Source organism: Centroberyx gerrardi, chromosome 12 (genome assembly GCF_048128805.1).
Source record: "Centroberyx gerrardi isolate f3 chromosome 12, fCenGer3.hap1.cur.20231027, whole genome shotgun sequence".
NCBI lineage: Eukaryota > Metazoa > Chordata > Actinopteri > Beryciformes > Berycidae > Centroberyx > Centroberyx gerrardi.
The window spans coordinates 27,474,787-27,495,341 of NC_136008.1; the positions used below are offsets into that span (position 1 = coordinate 27,474,787).

The 20,555-nt window shown below is 41.2% G+C and overlaps 2 protein-coding genes across 2 annotated transcripts in view; both read right to left on the reverse strand.

Annotated features, from left to right (window-relative positions):
- Nucleotides 1–20,555, reverse strand: part of sox4b (SRY-box transcription factor 4b) — a 416,166-nt gene that overhangs the window by 220,605 nt on the left and 175,006 nt on the right. The gene's annotated exons all lie outside the window — the stretch shown is intronic.
- The window catches only part of cdkal1 (CDK5 regulatory subunit associated protein 1-like 1), a 295,881-nt gene that overhangs the window by 106,470 nt on the left and 168,856 nt on the right, over nt 1–20,555 (reverse strand). Inside the window, exon 10 of the mRNA XM_071913088.2 lies at nt 10,362–10,507. Within this exon, the coding sequence (XP_071769189.1) occupies nt 10,362–10,507 (146 nt within the window). The remainder of the gene's footprint in view (nt 1–10,361; nt 10,508–20,555) is intronic.

Genomic DNA, 20,555 nt, shown 5'->3' on the forward strand with positions numbered 1-20,555 from the left:
GCACAAACCAGTGTTGTTAGATTTTCAAATGATCGCACAGAAATAGTAGTTTTAATAATAATTACATGAACTGCTTTTCTCCAAAACAGCTGTCAATTGGTGGCACACTTTGACAGGCCGTTCACATGGAAACAGGTTTAGAAGCAGCATGTGTCTTGTGGCAACACCAAACTGAGCGATGACGTTTAGCTTTGTGATATGTAAAATAGATAATTTATATGCAAGTTTTTTGCAATCAATTTGCGACTTGTCGGGCTTCATTTAGATCCCCAAAATCCATTGCCCTTCCTAGTGTTAAAGGACTTTACCATATGCAAACACTCAAGTATATAGGGGTCTCGTCAAGCATTTCAAATTATGCAATTGTGCACATCTAAATGTGAATACTGCTATCTTTTAGACAGAGCTATGGCTGCTGTCTACCTCCTTAAACCACGGGGGACACGCTTTTTTTCATCCCAGGACCCCAACAGGCTCATCACACCATGGGAGCCAAACTCATTAAGACAAACGGAAGTGTCCCTCTTACCATGTGGGGACCCAGAAGAAAAAGGTTACACCTGATAGTTTAAGAAATGCTGCCTTAAACAATTTTGGTGGACTATTTAGAACTTGTCTTGGACTATCGGCACCTGGGTCTCGGCTATTATCTAACCAAATGCCAGGTGTTTTTCAGGACTCGAGTGTTTTTTTCACTTAACCAAGAGAAACAGCTTTATTGCCTCGTCAACAGCCGCGCCGTTTCATCGATTATGACGTGGCATTTCGGGGATGACATGCGAGAAAGGTCATGAGCCAGATTTGAACCCGCTATTTTGTGAATACGTGGCATGAGCCGTAGCTCTGTTCCAACCAGCTGCACTTTTGAAGATGTGTGAAGTGGTGAAATGTTCTCTCCGCTTTACAGATCAGTGCTAGATGTTTTATAGCTGGACTAATAGTGGGCTGGTCAGTCCGGAGACCACCCAGAGAGAGAGGGAGAGTGAGAGAGAGAGAGAGAGAGAGTGTGTATTGAGAATATAAGAATACATTTCCCCTGGGGGAGAGAAAAGAGACACGTTTCATTTAACAGCTCTAATTCCCAGGTTATTTTGATAAACATCAAGCCGATATAAAACAAAACTATCGTCACAAGTAATTATAGGTGCAGGTGGAGGAACGTTCTCACACGCTAAAGAAGGGTGAACAAGTGCACATTTCAAAAAAGAGGGGTAGCACATACACACTCATTTTCTCTGAGTAAGGCTGCTAAAATATAAGTGAGACTCAATCATGCAGTTTATAAATCTTTTCTTTAAACTTCTTGCTTTAGGGGTCTGATGCAACATTTCCGTCATATATGGTATATGCTTTGTAGCGCTGGGATAAAACAAGGGAGGGCCAACGCTCTCAAACGGAGATTGGATGGGGAGAGCCGGGTCTCCGGAGGTCATGTTGGAGGTCAAGGGTCAGTGTAGCAGTCAGCTGTTAGGCTGCTAGAGATCAATCACCTGTTGACCTCCAAATCCTCAGTGGCTTGGGACCAAAACTGGAGACACTCCACAGCTGTTGCAGCTGGAGACTCCCTCGACGTTATATAAACATCAATAATCTGGAAAATAACGTGTTAGTTTTAATGTCATGACAAAGTGCAAATAATATAATCTGGATGGAGAGCTTGTGAAATTGTGATGGTGAAGCGTCTCATTTGTGATTACTACAGCAGAATAAAACAGAGCTAATATCATGATTCATTTTTGTATCGTCACATTTTTGTATTGCGATATATTGAATTTCGATATATTGTCCCATCCCTAGCTAGTTTGCCTTCCAGTTTGTGTATGACAGCATCAATACTGTTTTCCCTCTTATCCCTGCCTTTCACAAACAAGGAAATATGTGGGAAATGAGATTTTAACGTTTGACAGTCAAGTGAAGACGGCGAAGACTCCAATGGGCATTAAGAAAAATATGCGCGTGGTTGCGAGGCTTTTACGCAACAGCACCAAAATGATACTATGGGTAGCATAAGCCAGTACAGCCTATCTATAGCTGACAGGCATGTGCTTGTGTGTGTGTGTTTGTCTCCTTGGGGGGGAAGGACCTCTGTGGCCTGAGAGCGAAGGAGGTTTTCAGGGGTCAGGAACACACAACCTCCTGGGATAGCCACCTACTGCCTTGAGGGGGGGATGACAGAAGGTCTCATACACACACACACACACACCTCTCCCTTCCTAGTAACAAACCCTCTTCGCTGCTCGACCCAGCTAACCCTAAACCTCAGGACGTTAATACTGCTTCTCGACACACTCACTCACACACACACACACACACACAACCCCCCACCCTGGCCCTCTGGTTCAGAAGCACTTAATCCTCGGGAGTAGTTTGGGGAAAAGAAATCAGCCCCGATATTACGGCGAAACCACCAGAGAACTGCGGTAAAATCCTCCGACCGCGTTAACTCTTTCCGTAACAGCCTTATTTCACCATAATAGGATTTTCTCCATACATCATTACATAAAGACTGTACTTCATAATGTGATTTTAATTGATAGAAGCAGAGAGAAAAGGGGGGCGAAAAAATAAAATATGGTCTATGTTGGTGGAGTGGAGCAAATTAACCGTTTTAATGAAATAATTATTCGACTGAGTGTGAGAATTATGCGTGGCGGAAAACAATTCATTTATAACAAGTTGGAGAAATGAGTTGTTATGTCACTCAGAGGATGTTTAATGTCACTTTTCTCTCGACATTGACATGGCTGATTTTAGAAAAGCTCTTTGTACTGGAGTGTGAATTATGGTAGATACTAAAGCGCAGTAGAATGGAATAATGGGCCATATCAAGGTAGAGTCACTAGGAGTTTTAAACCAGTGAGAGAAATTGGCATCCAAAGCTCTTCCAAACCCCTCCAACGAAAAACTGATGCTGTCTGAGCATGTGATGAACAGGAGATGAGCTTCATTAATCACCCCAACGACATGCATTTGATGTTTGTTAGCTGTTCTCTAGCACATCCACATACTGTGAACCAGCGGCCCGTCTTTAATAATTACCGCACTGTTAAGTTGCGGCGAATTGATTTTCTCTCACCGATTCATCCTACACGTGTTCTATTAAGGGATGGAGAAGTGGTGAATTAGCATTGGCTTTGATCAGTGCGAACGGACTCCCAGTGACAGGTGATTTGGGCATTCCACCATCAATATACCTCCCAACCATATGCATGCCTCAAGGTGGATGAAAACAGACTTAGAGGTATATGAAGTTTGGCCAAGCTGTACTATGGACACCAGGGTAAGGAATTCACTTTTTAGGGTTAGGGTTTTTTCTATTATTGGCAAATTAACACTCAATTTGTATCATTATGAATTGTTTCAACATATTTCCCACTGCTGGAAACTCATAGCAGGCCTTACAGAAAAGGATAATATTATTTCCCCACTCTCTGTCCCAACCAGTCCATTCCATTCCGCGATTGTTTTTTTTTTTGTTTTTTTTTTACAAAAATTGGGTGTTCTATTTTTTGTGGTGCCGAGATTTTCTACTGCTTCAGGCTGCGTGATTGATTGTTTTCAGATCCAAAAACGTGAAAATTTGCTTGGCCAGAATGCAGTGGAAAGAACACATTTTTTGCCCCCTCACTTTTAATTTCACAGGCATTTCATGAACGTTCAAGGACATTTTTGCCAAGAATCCCCATTAATTTCTCACAGTGATGGACACCATGTCACTGACCATTCCTCTGGACGTTTCTGTGTTATCCTGAGCTGCTTTTTCCCTCTGATTTCAGCATTTCATTAGTTAAAAGACTATTGAGGCTTTTTGCGACGCCATGTTAATCTGCTTTCTAACTCAGCTGTAATCATTTCTGTTTGCTCAGGCAACCGACAAGGCTAAAGAACACTAGACCAAAAAAGCCACATGCAAGAAAAGAAAAAAAAGAAAAAGCCACCGACTTCACCTACCTTTAGAAAACGAGCCGAGGAAGAAAGTTGGCTCAAGTTCATAATGGAGTTCAAGAACTTCAAAACCAAAGAATGTCAAGGAGGGAGGTCTGCCTGTGTATGTGTGTGTGTGTGTGTGTGTGTGTGTGTGTTTTCCCTGATAAGGAAGGCCAGGGGCATTTGACCCCTCGTGACCTCTGCGGTGTTGGTGGCATATAGTTGTTTGTACAGAGAAATCCATTTGTCTCCCACTGTGTGTGTGTGTGTGTGTGTGTGTGTGTGTGTGTTAGATAAGCCCTGACCTCACACATACCTGCATGAGCTCCCTCTCTCTCTGCTTCATATGGTTCAACAAAGGACTGATTGTGAGAAGCTACACCGTAACCCATGAGGTGGACTACCACACACACTTTATTACACTAAAAATCACAGATGAATGATGGCTTGTCACTTCTTTTCTCTCAGCATTGACAAAAACAACTGTGAAAATAGGGAGAAATCTCTTGGGTGACTATAAAGCATTACAGCATCATACATCATACATACAAGGTAGAGCGTGTCCCTAATCCACGTGTCTGACACACACACACACACACACACACACACACACACACACGTATGGCATCCCCTTTCACTTTGCATGAGAGCAAACTTGTGAACCTGTGAGAGAGCGAACCGGTAAATAACACTTTATAACTCAGAGCTGTCAAGACACACACACACACACACACACACACAGAGCGTGGTGTGAGGCCGTCTTTTCTTTGTGGAGTGTTTGAAGGCGAGGAGGAATGAACAACAACAGCGGTAAACAGACGAGTGTAGCCTGTGGCTAAGCAGGCTGCAGTTATAGGCCTATTATCTCTGTTTAATTCATCTCTCGCTCTCCGTCTTCCCCTCGCATGCAGAAGGAAAGGTTTCGGTGTAGGATTCTTTGCATCTTTTCTTCTTCTTGTATGCACGTTTGCTCTTTTCCAGTGACACTCTGCTTCACATTCACAGTCCCATGCATTCACACCTGGGAGCTGCCCAGTACAACCACAGCCTTAGTAGGTCTACTGGTCCAGGGATTCAAACCGGCGACCTCCTCTTACAAGTCCACTTCTCTAACCTCTCGGCTACCACCGCTGCCAGAATAATAGAAAAAAGAACTTGGGAAGCGTGTCACATAAAACCATATGGGAATTTTCTCATATTTATGTATATACATAACTGCTGATGAAAGACCACCTTCATTTTCTCAGATGTTTTAGATGGGGACTCTCTCTCTCTCTCTCTCTCTTAAAAACAGAGTTGCTGACAGACCCAAAACTAAAAACGGTCTTTAAAAGGCTTCCCTTCCTGGGTTTGTTTATGTTTCACACATACACACTCACTAACTCTCTCTCTCATTCTCACACACACACACACACACACACACACACACACACACACACACACACAGAGGGAGTGTGCTTTGGCTTGTCCGAAGCGCTGGCCTCGCTCCCAGACCCTGAACTGCACCCCAGCTATTACTGCTGCAGCCAAATGGGTCAGACCGCTGGATGTGTACTGGTATTGATTTCACACAATAGACAGCACTCAAAGTGTGCGTTTCTGTGTGTACGTGTGTGTGTGGGGTGACTCAATTTCTGGCTTCAATTACACACACACACAGACACACACGTAGCCAGACAGTTTATGTAAATCAAGATCTAATGGCGTGATATGCTGCGTGTGGCGAGCTAGTATGTGTGTGTATGTGTGTGTGTGGTCACGTTGTGTCTCCCATGACCATTTGTCACAGAGTGGTCGGATCAGTGTCACTGTGTTTGAATTTCTATTGGACACTAAAATAACAACTGGAGACAGAGGGATAGAGGCTTCTATTGCGGGCTAAAACAACTGCCTGAAGAGCAGTGAAAACACACACACACACACACACACACACACACAGAGAGATAGCCATCTGAGTCGGTGCTGAAGCAAACACAGCAGTATCACTCCTCGGCTCAAGTCCCCTTCAGAGGGAACTTTTAAGGGGAGATTTAAAGGACTGGTGATGCCTTTGACGCTAAAAGCGACGCTTAGATAAAGAGCGCTGGGTGAAAGACAGAGAGAGGCTAGATTACTATTTCTGCCTTGAGTTAGGAACTTATCACCCGCACACACACACACACACACACACACACACACACACACACACACACACACACACAGACAAGAAAAAGACCTGAAAGTGTGGAAAAACAGACAGGGAAGAAGATATGACGAATACAGAAACACTACAGTTTTTTACAGAGAAAAACACAAAATAAGTGACTGACGGTAATTTGTTTTGTTTATGGTAATTATACCCAGACATCACAATTAATATGACAATGATATATTGATGTTTAAAAATGTTACATGTAGCACCTTTAAGTGAATGGCCAAAATGAGAGGGAAGACAGGAAAGTAAGATTAACAAAAAAAAACACTCATAGACACACAAATGGACACACATACACACACAAAATGTGCTAGGGAGGCTTTGCATACACTCACACAAACAGCCACATGCACACACACACCCATGCACACATACACACAAACACACACAGTAGTAATAGCTGTAACGATAAATCATGTTTGTTTGACCAGACCGTCTAATAATCCTTGTCTAGGAATATGGAACACACACACACACACTTATTCAATCATAGACACACATGTACAATGACACATTAAAAAACACACTCACTCATAGAGGGGACACACACACATTCTCTCTCGCTGTCAGCTTTTTTGACAGGAGATTGACTTCGGTAATCTAGCCGTAATTCCCTCATATCTGCTCAAACATGGCAGAAGCTTTAGGGAGTAAATATACACACACACACACACACACACACACACACACACACTCGCATAAACACCATAATGGAGTGTTCAAGTCTATAACTCCCTCCTGAAATGCAGGGCAGAAGGGGGTTTAGGGTGCTTTGTGGGACCCTAATTAGTATGGAAGCCTGATAAGTCCACAGCAATGAGAAGAAAAGAACACAATTTGATATCAGTATTACCGCTGTCATGGGGAAACTTGTGTATTTTCCTATTTTTTTCATGGTTTCCCATGGAAACCCATTCAAAACAGACTATATGATACCAAAAAAGGAAAAAATGACATGGTTGTCAATCTGGAAACGAGGCAGTTTTTTCTTAATGCTAGACTGAGTTACAGGGGATAATAGATGCAGCATTATATAACAACTTTAAAACTTGGATGAGTTCTTAGTGGTGCATGTCATATGATTGATGAATCAGTGCACAAGACATTTGAACATATCCATGTACACGACTGGAAAACTCACAGTGCAGCAACTGACAGAACTGCAGTGAAAAGTGAGAGTCAGAGTGGCACAGTGGAAAGAGAGACACTCCTCAAAGGTTCCATCCCCACAGCTGCTGATGTATGCTTGTATCCTTGAACAAGACACTGAACCCTACCTGTTCACACATTGTAAGTGGGCTTGGGTCCATATTGTCACGATATCAAATATCGATATCGAAAAAAAATAAAGAAAAAGTTGTTTTGGCGGGACAATATTGTGATATTAAATTTTGGATATCGCCCAAGCCTAATTGTAAGTCACTCTGCCTAAATGCCTAAACTGTAATTGAAATTTGCCTGGAAAGAGTATCCATATGTGATATTTCTTGATTTTTGAACTAGTCTCTCCAAAAGGTTGAGTCCAGAGAACCAATACTCTAACCTGTGATATAACCTGTACACACTTTCTGGTTTGGACTTATTGACCAATGACTGGCCCCGAGTCTTAAGCAGCTAAGTTATTTTTTTCATCTCACTGTATCTGTTTGGTAAACCATTCAGTTTAGAAGACTGTGGTCTGGATACAGTTTCTCATCGCTTGTGTCAGGTAAAAACCTCACATTTTCTTTTTCTTCCACTTGCATTGAAAGCTCCTATGAATATATGTCAGTGGAGGGGTTTTCTTCCACTAACAGTGTTTATACACCTGAAGACCTCATTCAGTATGAACTGTATCAATATAGTTCACATGTAGTTAACTGTACACTGACCTGAATAGAAATCTCATTCCCCTCAAATTTACATTCAATAAGCAACCTGATAGCTGTAACTGTTGACCTACATGAAGTAAGCTACATGAATCCATTGATTGCTGCAGTGAGTGGATCTCATCCGCTTAGAGCAAAATGTACGCTAACAAAATGCCTTTAATCTGCAACATCAAAAGGCATGTAGATGAACATATAGACATTAATGACCATAACTTGCCTTTATTCATAGGAACCGGACCGACAGTTCAATACAAAGAGGCTGTGCCATGTGCACTGAATAAGATACAACCTCGTGTTCATCAGTGGACTGAATTCATGTCTGTGTTCATTTGATTTCTCTGTTTCTCTCTCTGTCCCTCATCTTTCCTGCAATTTTACAACATATATGACCCAATGAAGCAGAAATACCTTACACTTATCTTAAAACGTGCACGCTTGCCACTTAATTCCAGGAAAAAACATAAAGCTTATCTGAAGATAAGAGGTTATCTGGCAATGGCAGCAATATCTTTAAATATACCATCGCATACATAAACATCAGAGTAATACATAGAGATTTAAGGCAGAAATCTGACTCAAACTCATCTTCATACGAATCGCTTCATAGCGTATTATCGTAACGTGAATCTATATTTATTCAGCAATCCTGGCGTGCGTTGCCATAATTAATCATGCCCAAATTCCATAACAGATTATCTTTCATAAAGTATGAGATTAAATTTACATCATTTCTTATCTTGAGAAAGATTGGGTGCTGTGTCAGAGGTCAAATCCATGTGCATTAATATGTACATGTTTAGGAATATTTATATACATTTTTAATCTGGGGCTACATTTAATCCATATCAGGAATATACATGTTTATCTTTGGAGCCTGTGTGTGTGTGTGTGTGTGTGTGGGGGGGTGAATGTGAATGAAGTGCATCTCTTTACAGTGTGTGTCTGTTGGGAAAGCAAGCCTCAAACAACATGTCCTATTTTGTATATTGTCTATTGTTCACAAGTTTGAAATGTTTAACTTTGTAAATTAATGTCTTAATGAATGAGAGATACTACATTTTCTCAACAATTTATCCTTTCTCTTGTACTTACAGTGTGAATTTGGGATTTGCTAATATCTATGATTTGCTGAGAAGATGCTGATTTCCATGTTAAACCTACATGCACCTCTATGGTTTGATAAAAATCTATGACCATGGGGCTTATGAAACCCTTTTCAACCCAATGGGGTAAACTCAAAAAATGTATCGTCATCAACCTTAGAAACACATATCGTTTTCTTAATATCTGAAAAGTTAAAATTTGCCGAAATTACAACTGAAAGTACTCAGCTATACACAGTTCCCTGTGATTAATAGTAAATAATAAATAATTCTAGCACATGGAATGAATATCATTTACAATGTTTATCAATTATTGCCAGTTTTGTGCCTCCGAGATGTCACAGAGACAGAGGATGACAGCAGTCTCTCAATAAGAAAGACTAGAGCACGACTCAAACTGACAGGACAGATACACAACTTACATTGCTTAGATTCAAGTGAGACAAAATGAGTTGGCTATTCCAATCTAATGATTTTGGATGTTACTGTATATCAATAATAAAACTTAACTATAGAAAATCTTCTCCATAGCTAAAAGAGAGACAGGTAAAGTGGAGAGGTTGTTTTGGCTGCACAACATACCTGGATAATGACTCACACACTCTGCCTTCCCAATGCAAAACAATACTATCCAGTGTGATGAATGTGTCTGTAATGACATGGCTTCAGTTTTCACTGATGACTCAGTAACAACACAGTGAGTCAGCTGAGAGACAGAGAGAGAGAGAAAGAGAGGGAGGGCGAAAGTGTGGCGCTGTCCAAATAAACACCTGTAAGCTGTCACGCTAACAAAACCACACACACACATACACATACACACTCCCTCTGACATAGGCTGTCCTATCCAAACCAGATCAAAGTCAGAATAATGGCTAGAGGCAACATTACAGGATGTGCATCACTATCAACATTAAGAGTTTGACGGGGTTGCATAACACACACACACACACACACACACACTAGAGAGCACTATCTCAGATGCAGCTGTTTCATTCTGAGCAGCCTCTACAGGTGAGATAGTGAGTGGGCGAGTAAAGGAGTGTGTGTTATTCACCTCTATGTTATTCACTGAGGTCTGAGATTCTTTCTCTCTCTCTCGTCTTTTGTAATTTGTCAACATTATCTTTTGAAAGGCATGCTATCCCTATTAGACAGTGCAGAGGAGTGACAGGAGTGATGGGAGGTATCGACTGGACACTAACATGCAACGGACTCGACACACACGCAACATCACGAATCCATCAGGAGGCCGCGTCCTGGTCCTACCTCTCTTTGAGGAAGTCCACCACTCTTCTGAAGTCGTCGGCGCAGTACTCCCTCTTCATGTCCATCAGCACGCTGTCCGAGGCCGACTGCACGGGAACGTGGAGGAAGGCATACACGCGCGGGTGATTCAGGATCTTGGCCATCTCCTAATGAGACACGGAGAGAGAGAGAGAGAGAGAGAGATGGGAGACATGGAAAAAAGGAACAATATGTAAGTAAGAGAGACAGAGAAGAAGAAAGACAATGAGATAGTTCACGGTGTCTGTTACAAATGCCAATCTGAGTCAAAGCTAATACAGATACTGTATAAGTGTGTAAGTTTGTTCGTGTGTTTGCGCAAAGAAATGAAAGTGATTATACAATGAAAAAGCAAACGCCACTTTTTTTGACTGTATGTTAGAGCTGGAGACATCCTCAACAATCTGTTTGTTTGTTTCCAGTTTGATCACAACAAATCACGCTGCTTCTCTCTCCCTGCCGCCTTTCACAAACAAGGAAATTTGACGACAGCGCAACAGAATTCACATTAACATATTTACTTTTGTTGTTTGTGGCGGATAAGAAACCACGTGTGATCTGCAAAACTCACACATCCTGAAATCACATCTAAAGCATCTCGTTTTCTTTCCATAGCTGTAACATTCATGTAACATTCACATCAGAACATACACACATAACACACACACACGCTGACAAGGGGCTTGGAATGAAAGTCATTCTTCTCTGTTCAATAAGTCGTTCCCATTTTCAGCCTCTTTCATCCCATGAACATCCCATCCGATTTTGTGTGTGTGTGTGTCTTTTTTAATGTTCTGTCTGCTGTTCATATTTAACGTGCAGATGCACTCAGCTAAGACACACACACACACACACGCACATTGACTAAGTAAGCAGAACAGGATTCAGCTCAGTGCGTCAAAACTTAAAGAATGGAATATGTTGGAAAAGAACCAGAAGTGGAGCAGAATAGGGGGAAAAATAAACAGAATAGAATAGAATAGATTTTCTAACTTTTTCAGCAGACCATTTTTTTTTATCTTCCCATGGCCTGTGTTAGGGTCCCAGCTGATGAAATTTGCAATTCATGGAAAGGCCTGTGAGGAAAAGTACTGAATGAAGCCCTGTGAGTCAAAACAAGCAAGAGAAAAACCCAACAGTGGTGAAATAATGAGATTCATAGTGTTCACATCTCACCTTCGTTCAATAGCATTCCTCTTACTTCCTATAGAGAGAGCAGATGACAGCTGTTGGGAGACATGGACACATCTGGATCTCTCCTTTTCTCTCTCTTTCTATCTGTGCCCTGATCTTCCACGCTGTCTTTTCCTTTTCTTCTCCCTCCCTCTCCTTCTACCCCCTCTCTCTATCTCCCTTTCTGACGCGCTATCTCTCCCTCTCTCTTTCTCTAGTAGCCAGATGATAGAGTGGCAATGGGGAGGACAAAAGATATGATATTTTATTTCATTTTGATCGGAATTCAAAGACAATTCAGAGACAAAGAGGGGGAGAGAGAGATGTGACTCTGTTGGGAAGGGAAAAAAAAACAGTAGTACAAACATTAGTTCTCACCAACTAAGCAATGAGGGATGCACCAATCAGCTTTTTTGGGGCCGATTCCAATTACTGATTTTTTTTTAAGTGCAGTTTCACCAGATTGAAATGATGCATTTTACACAGGCATTTACTAACAACAGCCCATCAGCAAGCATACACAATAACATTTCAATAGCACTGTTGTAAATATGTTTTTTCCTTTAGCAGCATGACATTGCTGGCCTAACCATGTTTAAATACATTTTTTTATTCAAACATAGTTATTACATATTAGTGCATGCTTGATGCCAGTAGAGCATAAAAAAGATTTTGATTGAGGCAGCATAGCCTATACTTTCTGTCCAATACATTAAACTCTTTCTCATCATACAGGCTGTGACATTCATAACACAATGTCAGACGGCCGATTTATCGGTGCATATCCCTACTGTATGTTCAAGACTATGCTCAATTAACAATTTCCACATCAACTACACAAACTTGCATAAAAAAAACAAGCAGACCCAAGGTTTTCTCTCCAAAAGTCACATTTAAAAAAAAATGCTTTTGAAAAAACATAAAAGTCATACAGCACAACCCCTTATAAAATCAAACACAGCCATTTCCCTATTTTTTCACACCTGCGGAGGCTAGACTAGTAAATGGAGTTTCACGAGGGAAAAAAGGGCCGCACTGACACAGCCTTGGAAAACGGTGTCCATTAGCTGCGCGAGTCGCGAATCCGAGGCCAGAAATATAAACTCGGTGATTATTTTTTTATGCCGGCGTGAGGTTAAGCGAATAAAAAACACTAAAAGAGAAAGCGGTGAAATCTCACACGGGGGCTTTGGTGAATGATAGCCGACAGCTTCGACTCAAACGAAGGCTCCATTAACATTCCTTCCTCTCTGTCTGCTCTCTATTCACTCCGCACCCTCCACAATGCGCTGCCTCCTTCTCTATTTCCCACTGTATTTATTGGGGGGGAATGAAAAGAAAAGTATTTCAAAAAATTCATTGTATACCCACTGGATCCCGAGTCCCGGGAGTCAAGGCTGCTTCGGCGGGGGTTCTTTATGTCTTGAAAGTCAAGAGCCATTTCTGAAGCATACAAGACCACATCTCAGATTAGCGTTTAAGGAGTGAAATGAGGGGAAAAAATAAAATGAGACTATAATTAACTCTGTCTGTGCTGAAAATCTAAGAGGCGATGGTAGAAAAAGGTTCGGTGGCCTCTAAGCACCTCTCTTTTTTTCTGCTAAAGGAGCTCTACAGAAGCTTGGGGGGGCATGCTGGCTATAGATCCTGCTGTTTCTACGCTACTGGAAACAGGTTTTAAGTGTAACACTCACTTTTTTTAGATTTTAAACTATAACTTGGCACTCTAAAAGCTAATAACATGCTCCAGAATCATCCATTTGAAGCCAGCACTGTGAGGAGTGGTTCCTGGTGGACACAAGGCTAACAGTACTGAACGGTGGTTCTTTGGCTTAAAGGAAAATTCCACCCTTGGGTCCTCTTAGGGTGCTTGCAGACAGCGGGCGCCAACCGCAGGCTCTGCCGCAGAGTGATGTTGATGTTCTAGGTGCTGACTGGGAGGCACAGAGGGCACTAACATAACTGAATTTGTGACTGAACTGAACTTAGTGACAATGACACCAATAGCGGAGTAAGAGGTTTTCTTTCCATGGCTATATAGTATCAAGGCATGCTCAGAAACAAATGGTTCATCATTCCTCTTTGGTGGAAATCACTGAAGCACTTGTTGGACAATATGATGAAGCCTGAAAATACATTCAATGGCATTTGATCCTTAATGGCCATGAAAATAGTGCACAGGCCTGTTGTAATGTTGCACAAACCTTTGCGCCACTGCCTTGTTTATTGTGCGGCAACCTTCTCTTAACAACATACAAACATACATACATGTACACATATACAACAGATTAAAATCAGCTTAATCAGCAGCCAAGTTAGTTCCAAAAGGTAGATGCTTTGACCACTTCACTACCATAAGAGACAACATAGGTCTGTGGGTCAGTGTGAAGAGCAATAAGAACCACTGGAGAACCTCATGCCGTCTACAGACTGCACGACTTTCAAAGTCCTAACAGACTGTGAAGTGGAAAGCATTTCACACTATATAAGAGAGAGATGAGCACATTTCTAGTCTCTCTCTGTATGGGCACACAAACCTGAAGATGAGCCAGGGAGAGGGATCACACATTTGACACCATGGAGCATCAAATGCTACATCAATCCTCCATTATGGGGTTCACAGACAGCCGCACAACACTCAATTTTGGGATGAACATGAGCAAAAGATAATACAACACCACACATAGACAGACAGTATTTGTAAGTATTCCCTGTCTTTGCCAGAGATTTGTGTCATTGTCTCATCAAGTCTTTAAAATCAAACATATTTCAAATACTGCAGGCGACCCAGACTGTCCTTAAACTCTCTCCCGCTATGAGATTAGCTACGCCGACCATCAGATGAGTCAGTAAAGACTCAGCCTCATCTTGAAATAGTCAGGAGGGCAAAGTCGGGGCTAAAATCAGACTAAAAAGCTGCATTGTGAGAAGCCAATATAAGCCAAAACTCAGAGGACCAATAAAAGGTTCAACACGGAACCATTATAGCACCAGAGAGACTGGGAACGTCTGAGCCAAAGTTCATACGGCCAAAGTCACATAGAAAGCAACTCCAGGAAATTGTCTCTATAGCTGGAATCAAGGTTTTGTTTCCACAGCACACAAGGATACATCTCAGGTCATTTTACATGCATCTCACATGTATCATATTTAAAGAAATATGGAGAGACTGATGGTTTTTCCTGGATGAACTCTATTCAAAGAGAGACTGAAGGTAGCTCTATTCACATCTAGAATGATATAAAGATAACTATAAACTATATCGATACATTGTTGCTCAAGCATCCACGTTCAAGTTCCTCAGCAATCGACACATCAGCTACTGAATTCTCTGCCCCTTCTTTCTTACAAGTTTAATTTGATTGGTTGAAATTGTTTTCTCTGCATCCAATAAAATCGCTCTTAGATCAAACCAAAAATATAGTTCTAGTTATCATTTTAGATGTTTTTATAGTTATCGTTGTGGTGGGAACACAGACACTTGATTTACTTAGAACGATTTAAATCTTTTTATAGTTATAGTTATCTTTATAGTTATCGTTCTAGATGTGAATGGAACACAGGAATACAGGTAACGTAAATGGGCAATTTCACCAACAATTATGAACAACAGGCTACACCTAATCAGAAATGTAAGTCAGTTGTATGCTACAGTCAGACCAAAGGCAATGTAACTCTAACAAAACCTCCCCGTGGCTTGAATGTGAGGAGTTTTTTCCATAGCAACACTGGACTGAATCTCGTGCCTTTTGGCTCACACGCCTCACACATTTTTACCAGGGAAAATTGTAAGAGTGACATTCTGTGCTTTTCTTTAATATGCTGTATTAATTAGGAGACTTGGAAGGATGTGCAGGTTTTTCTTATTTTTATTTTTATTTCCTGAGGAGTAGAGATGGATAGACCACAGATGTCAGATTTTTCTGATGGCCATAATCAGCGTGCTATCATTACCATGCTAATCACCACTAAGAAGGAGAGGGAGACAGAAAGAGAAAAAGAGAGGGGAGGAAGAAATGATTTAATGATTTCCTACAAGAATATGCTGATTGCAGTCCGTCTTCTCAATTAAGATCTATTGTAGAGTGTTCCCTACTTCATACAGACGCACAAAAGCATGTGTATGAATGTGTGTGTGCGCGCACACACACGCTCTCAACACGGCTCGGTTGCAGTGCACCACAGGGGGTTGACCACTGGAAGCTACAAATTAGAAAGAATTAATTTGGTTGGAAAATGGAGCTTGATTGGTAACAGACAGAAATCAGCCTGCTGCATGTGTGTGTGTGTATGTGAGAGAGAGAGAGAGAGAGAGAGAGAGAGAGAGAGAGAGAGAGAGAGAGAATAGAAAATGTGTATGTGCGCGAGTGCATGCGTATGGTTTTTTTTAGAGATGGATGACAACTGGAGTTCTTATGCTTTAATCTCTCCAACAGTTATATTTTTCTCAATGTAGATTTGCAGATTATAAATTATATTGTACAATTCTGGTGTGTAGCCTTTTGAGTCCACAACCACAGCACTGCATGTTAAGTAGGGTAACAATAAACATGTCATTGCCAACAACTAACCTCTTAGCTAATTATGGTTAATATCCACTACATTTTTCACAGCGATATATGAGTAGTATGGTGCATCTCAAGCATGTATAGTACTTTCCATTATGATTTGAGTGTTCGCAATCAACATATTTTCCAGTAGAGATTCATTATGTCCGGAATGTCGAGAGCCATTTCCAAAGCATACAGGACCGCATCTCAGATTTGCGTTTAAGGAGAGAAATGATGAGGGAAAAAAAATAAATAAATAACTGAGACTGTAATTAACACTGTCTGTGCTGAAAGAAGCAAAGGCACAATAAGGTTCAGTGGCCACTGGGTACCTCTTAAGTCAGCACTTTAGCAGAAAATGATAACAAAAATACATAAATTATATTATTTGCACTTTGTAATGACATTTTGAAATTGTTGTTTACATTCTAGCAAGACAATGCCATCACGAAAGATTTGTGACTCAAAAATAAACAATTCTGCACAGTCAGACTTTGTCGTCATTGAACTTTTATTTATTACATTGTATTGTGGTTGTATTGAATCATGAAGCTCATATCGCATATCGAATCATATCGTGAGATAGGCATATCCTCCCATCCCTAGATTTAACTGTAACTAACTGTCTTGTGCAAACTCTAAAATGGAAATGTACCATGTACATATTCATACCATGTTTGAAGCTCTTGTGCTATAAATTGAAATAATTTTAAATTCTGGCGCTCATCACTATGAGTCCTAAACATCTGAGTGTTAGCAATTAACATATTTTGATGTGTGCTCATCATAGATAAAACCAGTGTTTCCAGTGTGCATCTTAGCACACAGTATAGATCAGCTTTGGTAATATGACGCCCCGTTCTCATTATACATGTGCATTAACTACCAGTAAGGTCTGATTGATGATAATTAGCATGCGCAGGTCATAACAAGCACAGGCCAGAGATAAAGCCCGTCTTTTTAGTATGCATCCTGGTACAGTGCTAATATGTTGCCCCGATCTCATTAGATTCACTGACAATGATAACTCCCCAATGGCTGTAATCTAGCCTTCAGATAGTGTGTGCGCCTGTGTGTGTGTGTGTGTGTGTGTGTGTGTGTTGCAGGGGTGAAAGGGGTCTCAACAGATGGCATGTTAGTTTGAGTGGCAGGGCAGTGCTGATGGGCACTGGGGATTAATCTATAAGGGGAGGACACTCTTTCATTCACACAAGCCATTTATCATGTGTGTGACAGAGTGCATCCCATCCCCCAATGGCTGTACGCCGATATAAATCTCTCCCGTTACCGATCTCGGCGGAGTCGCGGCCTTTTTCAACGGTAAACTGCTGCCGACGACGGACAGTTGAGTAGTTCTGAAGAGCAAATGACACTGTGATGAGGACGATGTCTCTTGGCCGTAAAATTAAAGCGCTGTGTTCAGCCAATAGCTCCTGGGTAAATGAAATATCTATGAAATAACTATGAAATATATATATATATATACGTTTCAATACGCGATATGGGGTTCACGATTCAATACAACACCGATACGATGTAATAAATAAAAGTTCAGATGACAAAGTCTGACTGTGCAGAATTCTGTTTATTTCTGAGTCACAAATCTTTCTAGCGATGGCACTGTCTTGCTAGAATGTAAACAACAATTTCAAAATGTCATTACAAAGTATAAATAATATAATTTGGATGGAGAGCTTGTGAAATTGTGATGGTCAAGCGTCTCATTTGTGATTAAAATGGAGCTAATATCACCATTCATTTTTCTGCCCCCCCTGATACGTATCGTCACATTTCTGTATCGTGATATATTGAATTTCGATATATTATCCCATCACTAATGCTACAAACCAATCAAGGTTCAATGTTTTGTTTGTTTTAATCAGTCATGACAGTGTTTAAAGCGCTATAATACTCTTTCTCACTCTATATGCCACTGTCTCCTTCCCCCGACCGGGTCTATCTCTCTCACACACACACAAACAGATCCTTTCATCTTCATGGCTGATCGGCCCAGATACACACACAAACCAGAAAGGATCTATCTTAACTGGCTTAGCGCAAAGCATCTGATATCTACCCCCTCAAATCAGATAGGACTGAAAAGAACAGATATGGAAAAAGAAGAGAGAGAGCAGATAAAAGGTGATTTGGCTTCAAGCAACCTCTATGAGGGACAACTCTCTCTCGCTCCCACACTCTCTCCTTCTTATTCCCAAAGAGTAAAAAAAGATGTGTTCACTGTGCGAGTTTCATACTTTCGATTCGGGTGGAATATTCTGTATGATGATGCTATTTTTCTCTCGCGGCCCCACATCCCCCTCTTTCTCCTCCTCTCTCTTCTTCCATCCCTCCTTCCGCCCACTTTTATTTCCAGGGAGGAAAGTGTGTGTTCGCTGTGTGAGTTCCATCATGTTTGTATCACAGGTGGAATATTCTGTATGCTGAATGTCTCTGAATGTGTGTGTGTGCGTGCGTGTGTTACTAATGGCTGCCGATGCCCTACTGATCAGCAATGTTACAGCAACACCGCAAAGAACATGAAATACATGAAAAAGGATAAAACAAAACAGGAAGACAGGATCCTCCATTCGAAACGAGCGGGGAGTTCTGTGTCCGAAACAAACTGAAGTCCTGAAAATGATGCATCCTAAACTAATGTAATTCTACTAACACACTGAAGTTTGTAACTCCAGCCTAACATATACTGAAATCACTTAAATATGCAGCTAGAAGGAGATAATGGTGATAATGGATACTAACATTACCTGTTGTGTTGTGAACCTGAAGGTGGCTAGACAGGAGAGATCAGTCCAATCTGTCCACCAGTTAAATACTCTTTAACTGAACCGCCGCTGAATACAGCTGATGCAATGTGGAGAGAAGGAATGAAACTGCTGCCAAAACATTTGTCATCTTTGTGGAGTCCAAATGTCAGTAGCTTCAAATGAGAGTAAAATTAAGGCAAAAGATATGTATGTATGCATTAATGAATGTATTTTAACCAGCTACTGACTTTTCTTTTGGCGATGTCTCCACTACGTACGAGACAACATCCAATGAGGTGTAGATTTAAACAGTCACACACATCTGGAAGGGTTATTGTATTATTCATTTTGGTCGTGGTCTTTTCACTTTGCTCTGTCTGAATTTGAATTTTTATCAGTTTTTATCAGATTTTCTTATCCAATTATATCTGATCTTACACCCTTCTTATATTTCATCCTTATCTACTATGGACTGGTGGGTATTACTCGGACTACAGATTATTCTGCCGCAGCTCTTTGGCAAGTTTGTATCCTGACAGACAGACACTGTACTTGTGTCACGGTTCTTCACTCGGACCTTGCCCTGAGCCACCGCTAGCTACATGGCTATCCTAGCTTTGTCTCCCTGTGGAAACTGTCTACTTTTCAAACAAGCCAAAGACATCCGCTGCTAAAAAGAAGAATTGAAGCAAAGGGCGATCTTATCCTTAACTTCTCCACTGTGGCCACAGCTCAAGCCAAACACATCCACCGATGGGGACAGGGAGGCCGTTCCGCCTAAACGGTCCAGATTTTAAAAATTCTTCTCCTAGTGTTTTAAGTCTATCCATGGCCTAGTGCCCCTTACCTGTCTGACTTGCTTTTAAGGTATTCAACCAACAGGGCCATCAGATCCTCTGACAGTAACATATTGACTATATCGAGATACACAACCAAAGCTTTTGGCTGGGAATCCTTTAGTTTATGGCCCGAGCCTATGAAACGGTCTGACAGAGGGTCCTTGGATTGTTTTAAGAGAGAAATCAAAACGTACCTTTTCAGCATTGCTTTTACCTGAGTTGCTGTTTGTGTGCCTTGTGTCTTATTTTATTTTCCTATATATGACATTAAAAATCCTAATTTTTGGCTGTAATATCTTCCTTGTTAGCACCTGAGGATCTGACTAATATCATTGGCACCTGAGAGAGACGAAGAGAGGGCAAAAAGTGGATTGAGAAAAAAAAAAAAAGAAGGCAGAAAGATACAGCAATGGAGATCTATCCAAGACTTTTCCAAAACACATGTGGCTCTAAAACATCATTTCCATCATCGGATGAAAAAAAAAAAAGTTAATGAAATTTCTCACCACTTCTGCAGGACATAAAACCTGCTGGCATTTCACCTCTAGACATAACACTCACAACACAAGTGCACACAGCACTAGCAAGGAGACAGCAGGTCCCAGCACGATTACATGCACACACACACGCACACACACACACACACACACACACACACAGATTCCCCAGAGTGCCAACACACAGACAGAAAGCGTTCCAGTCTGGTTGAAGAGACGGTTCTCAAAAGAGCGGGAATTGCACTCAGCAGTAGACGGAGAAATGGAGGTAGCGATGGCATTAAACATTTCAAACACTTCAGGGTGCACTTGATTTCCCCTGAAGGACGCACCAGGCCCACAGCACCCCGCG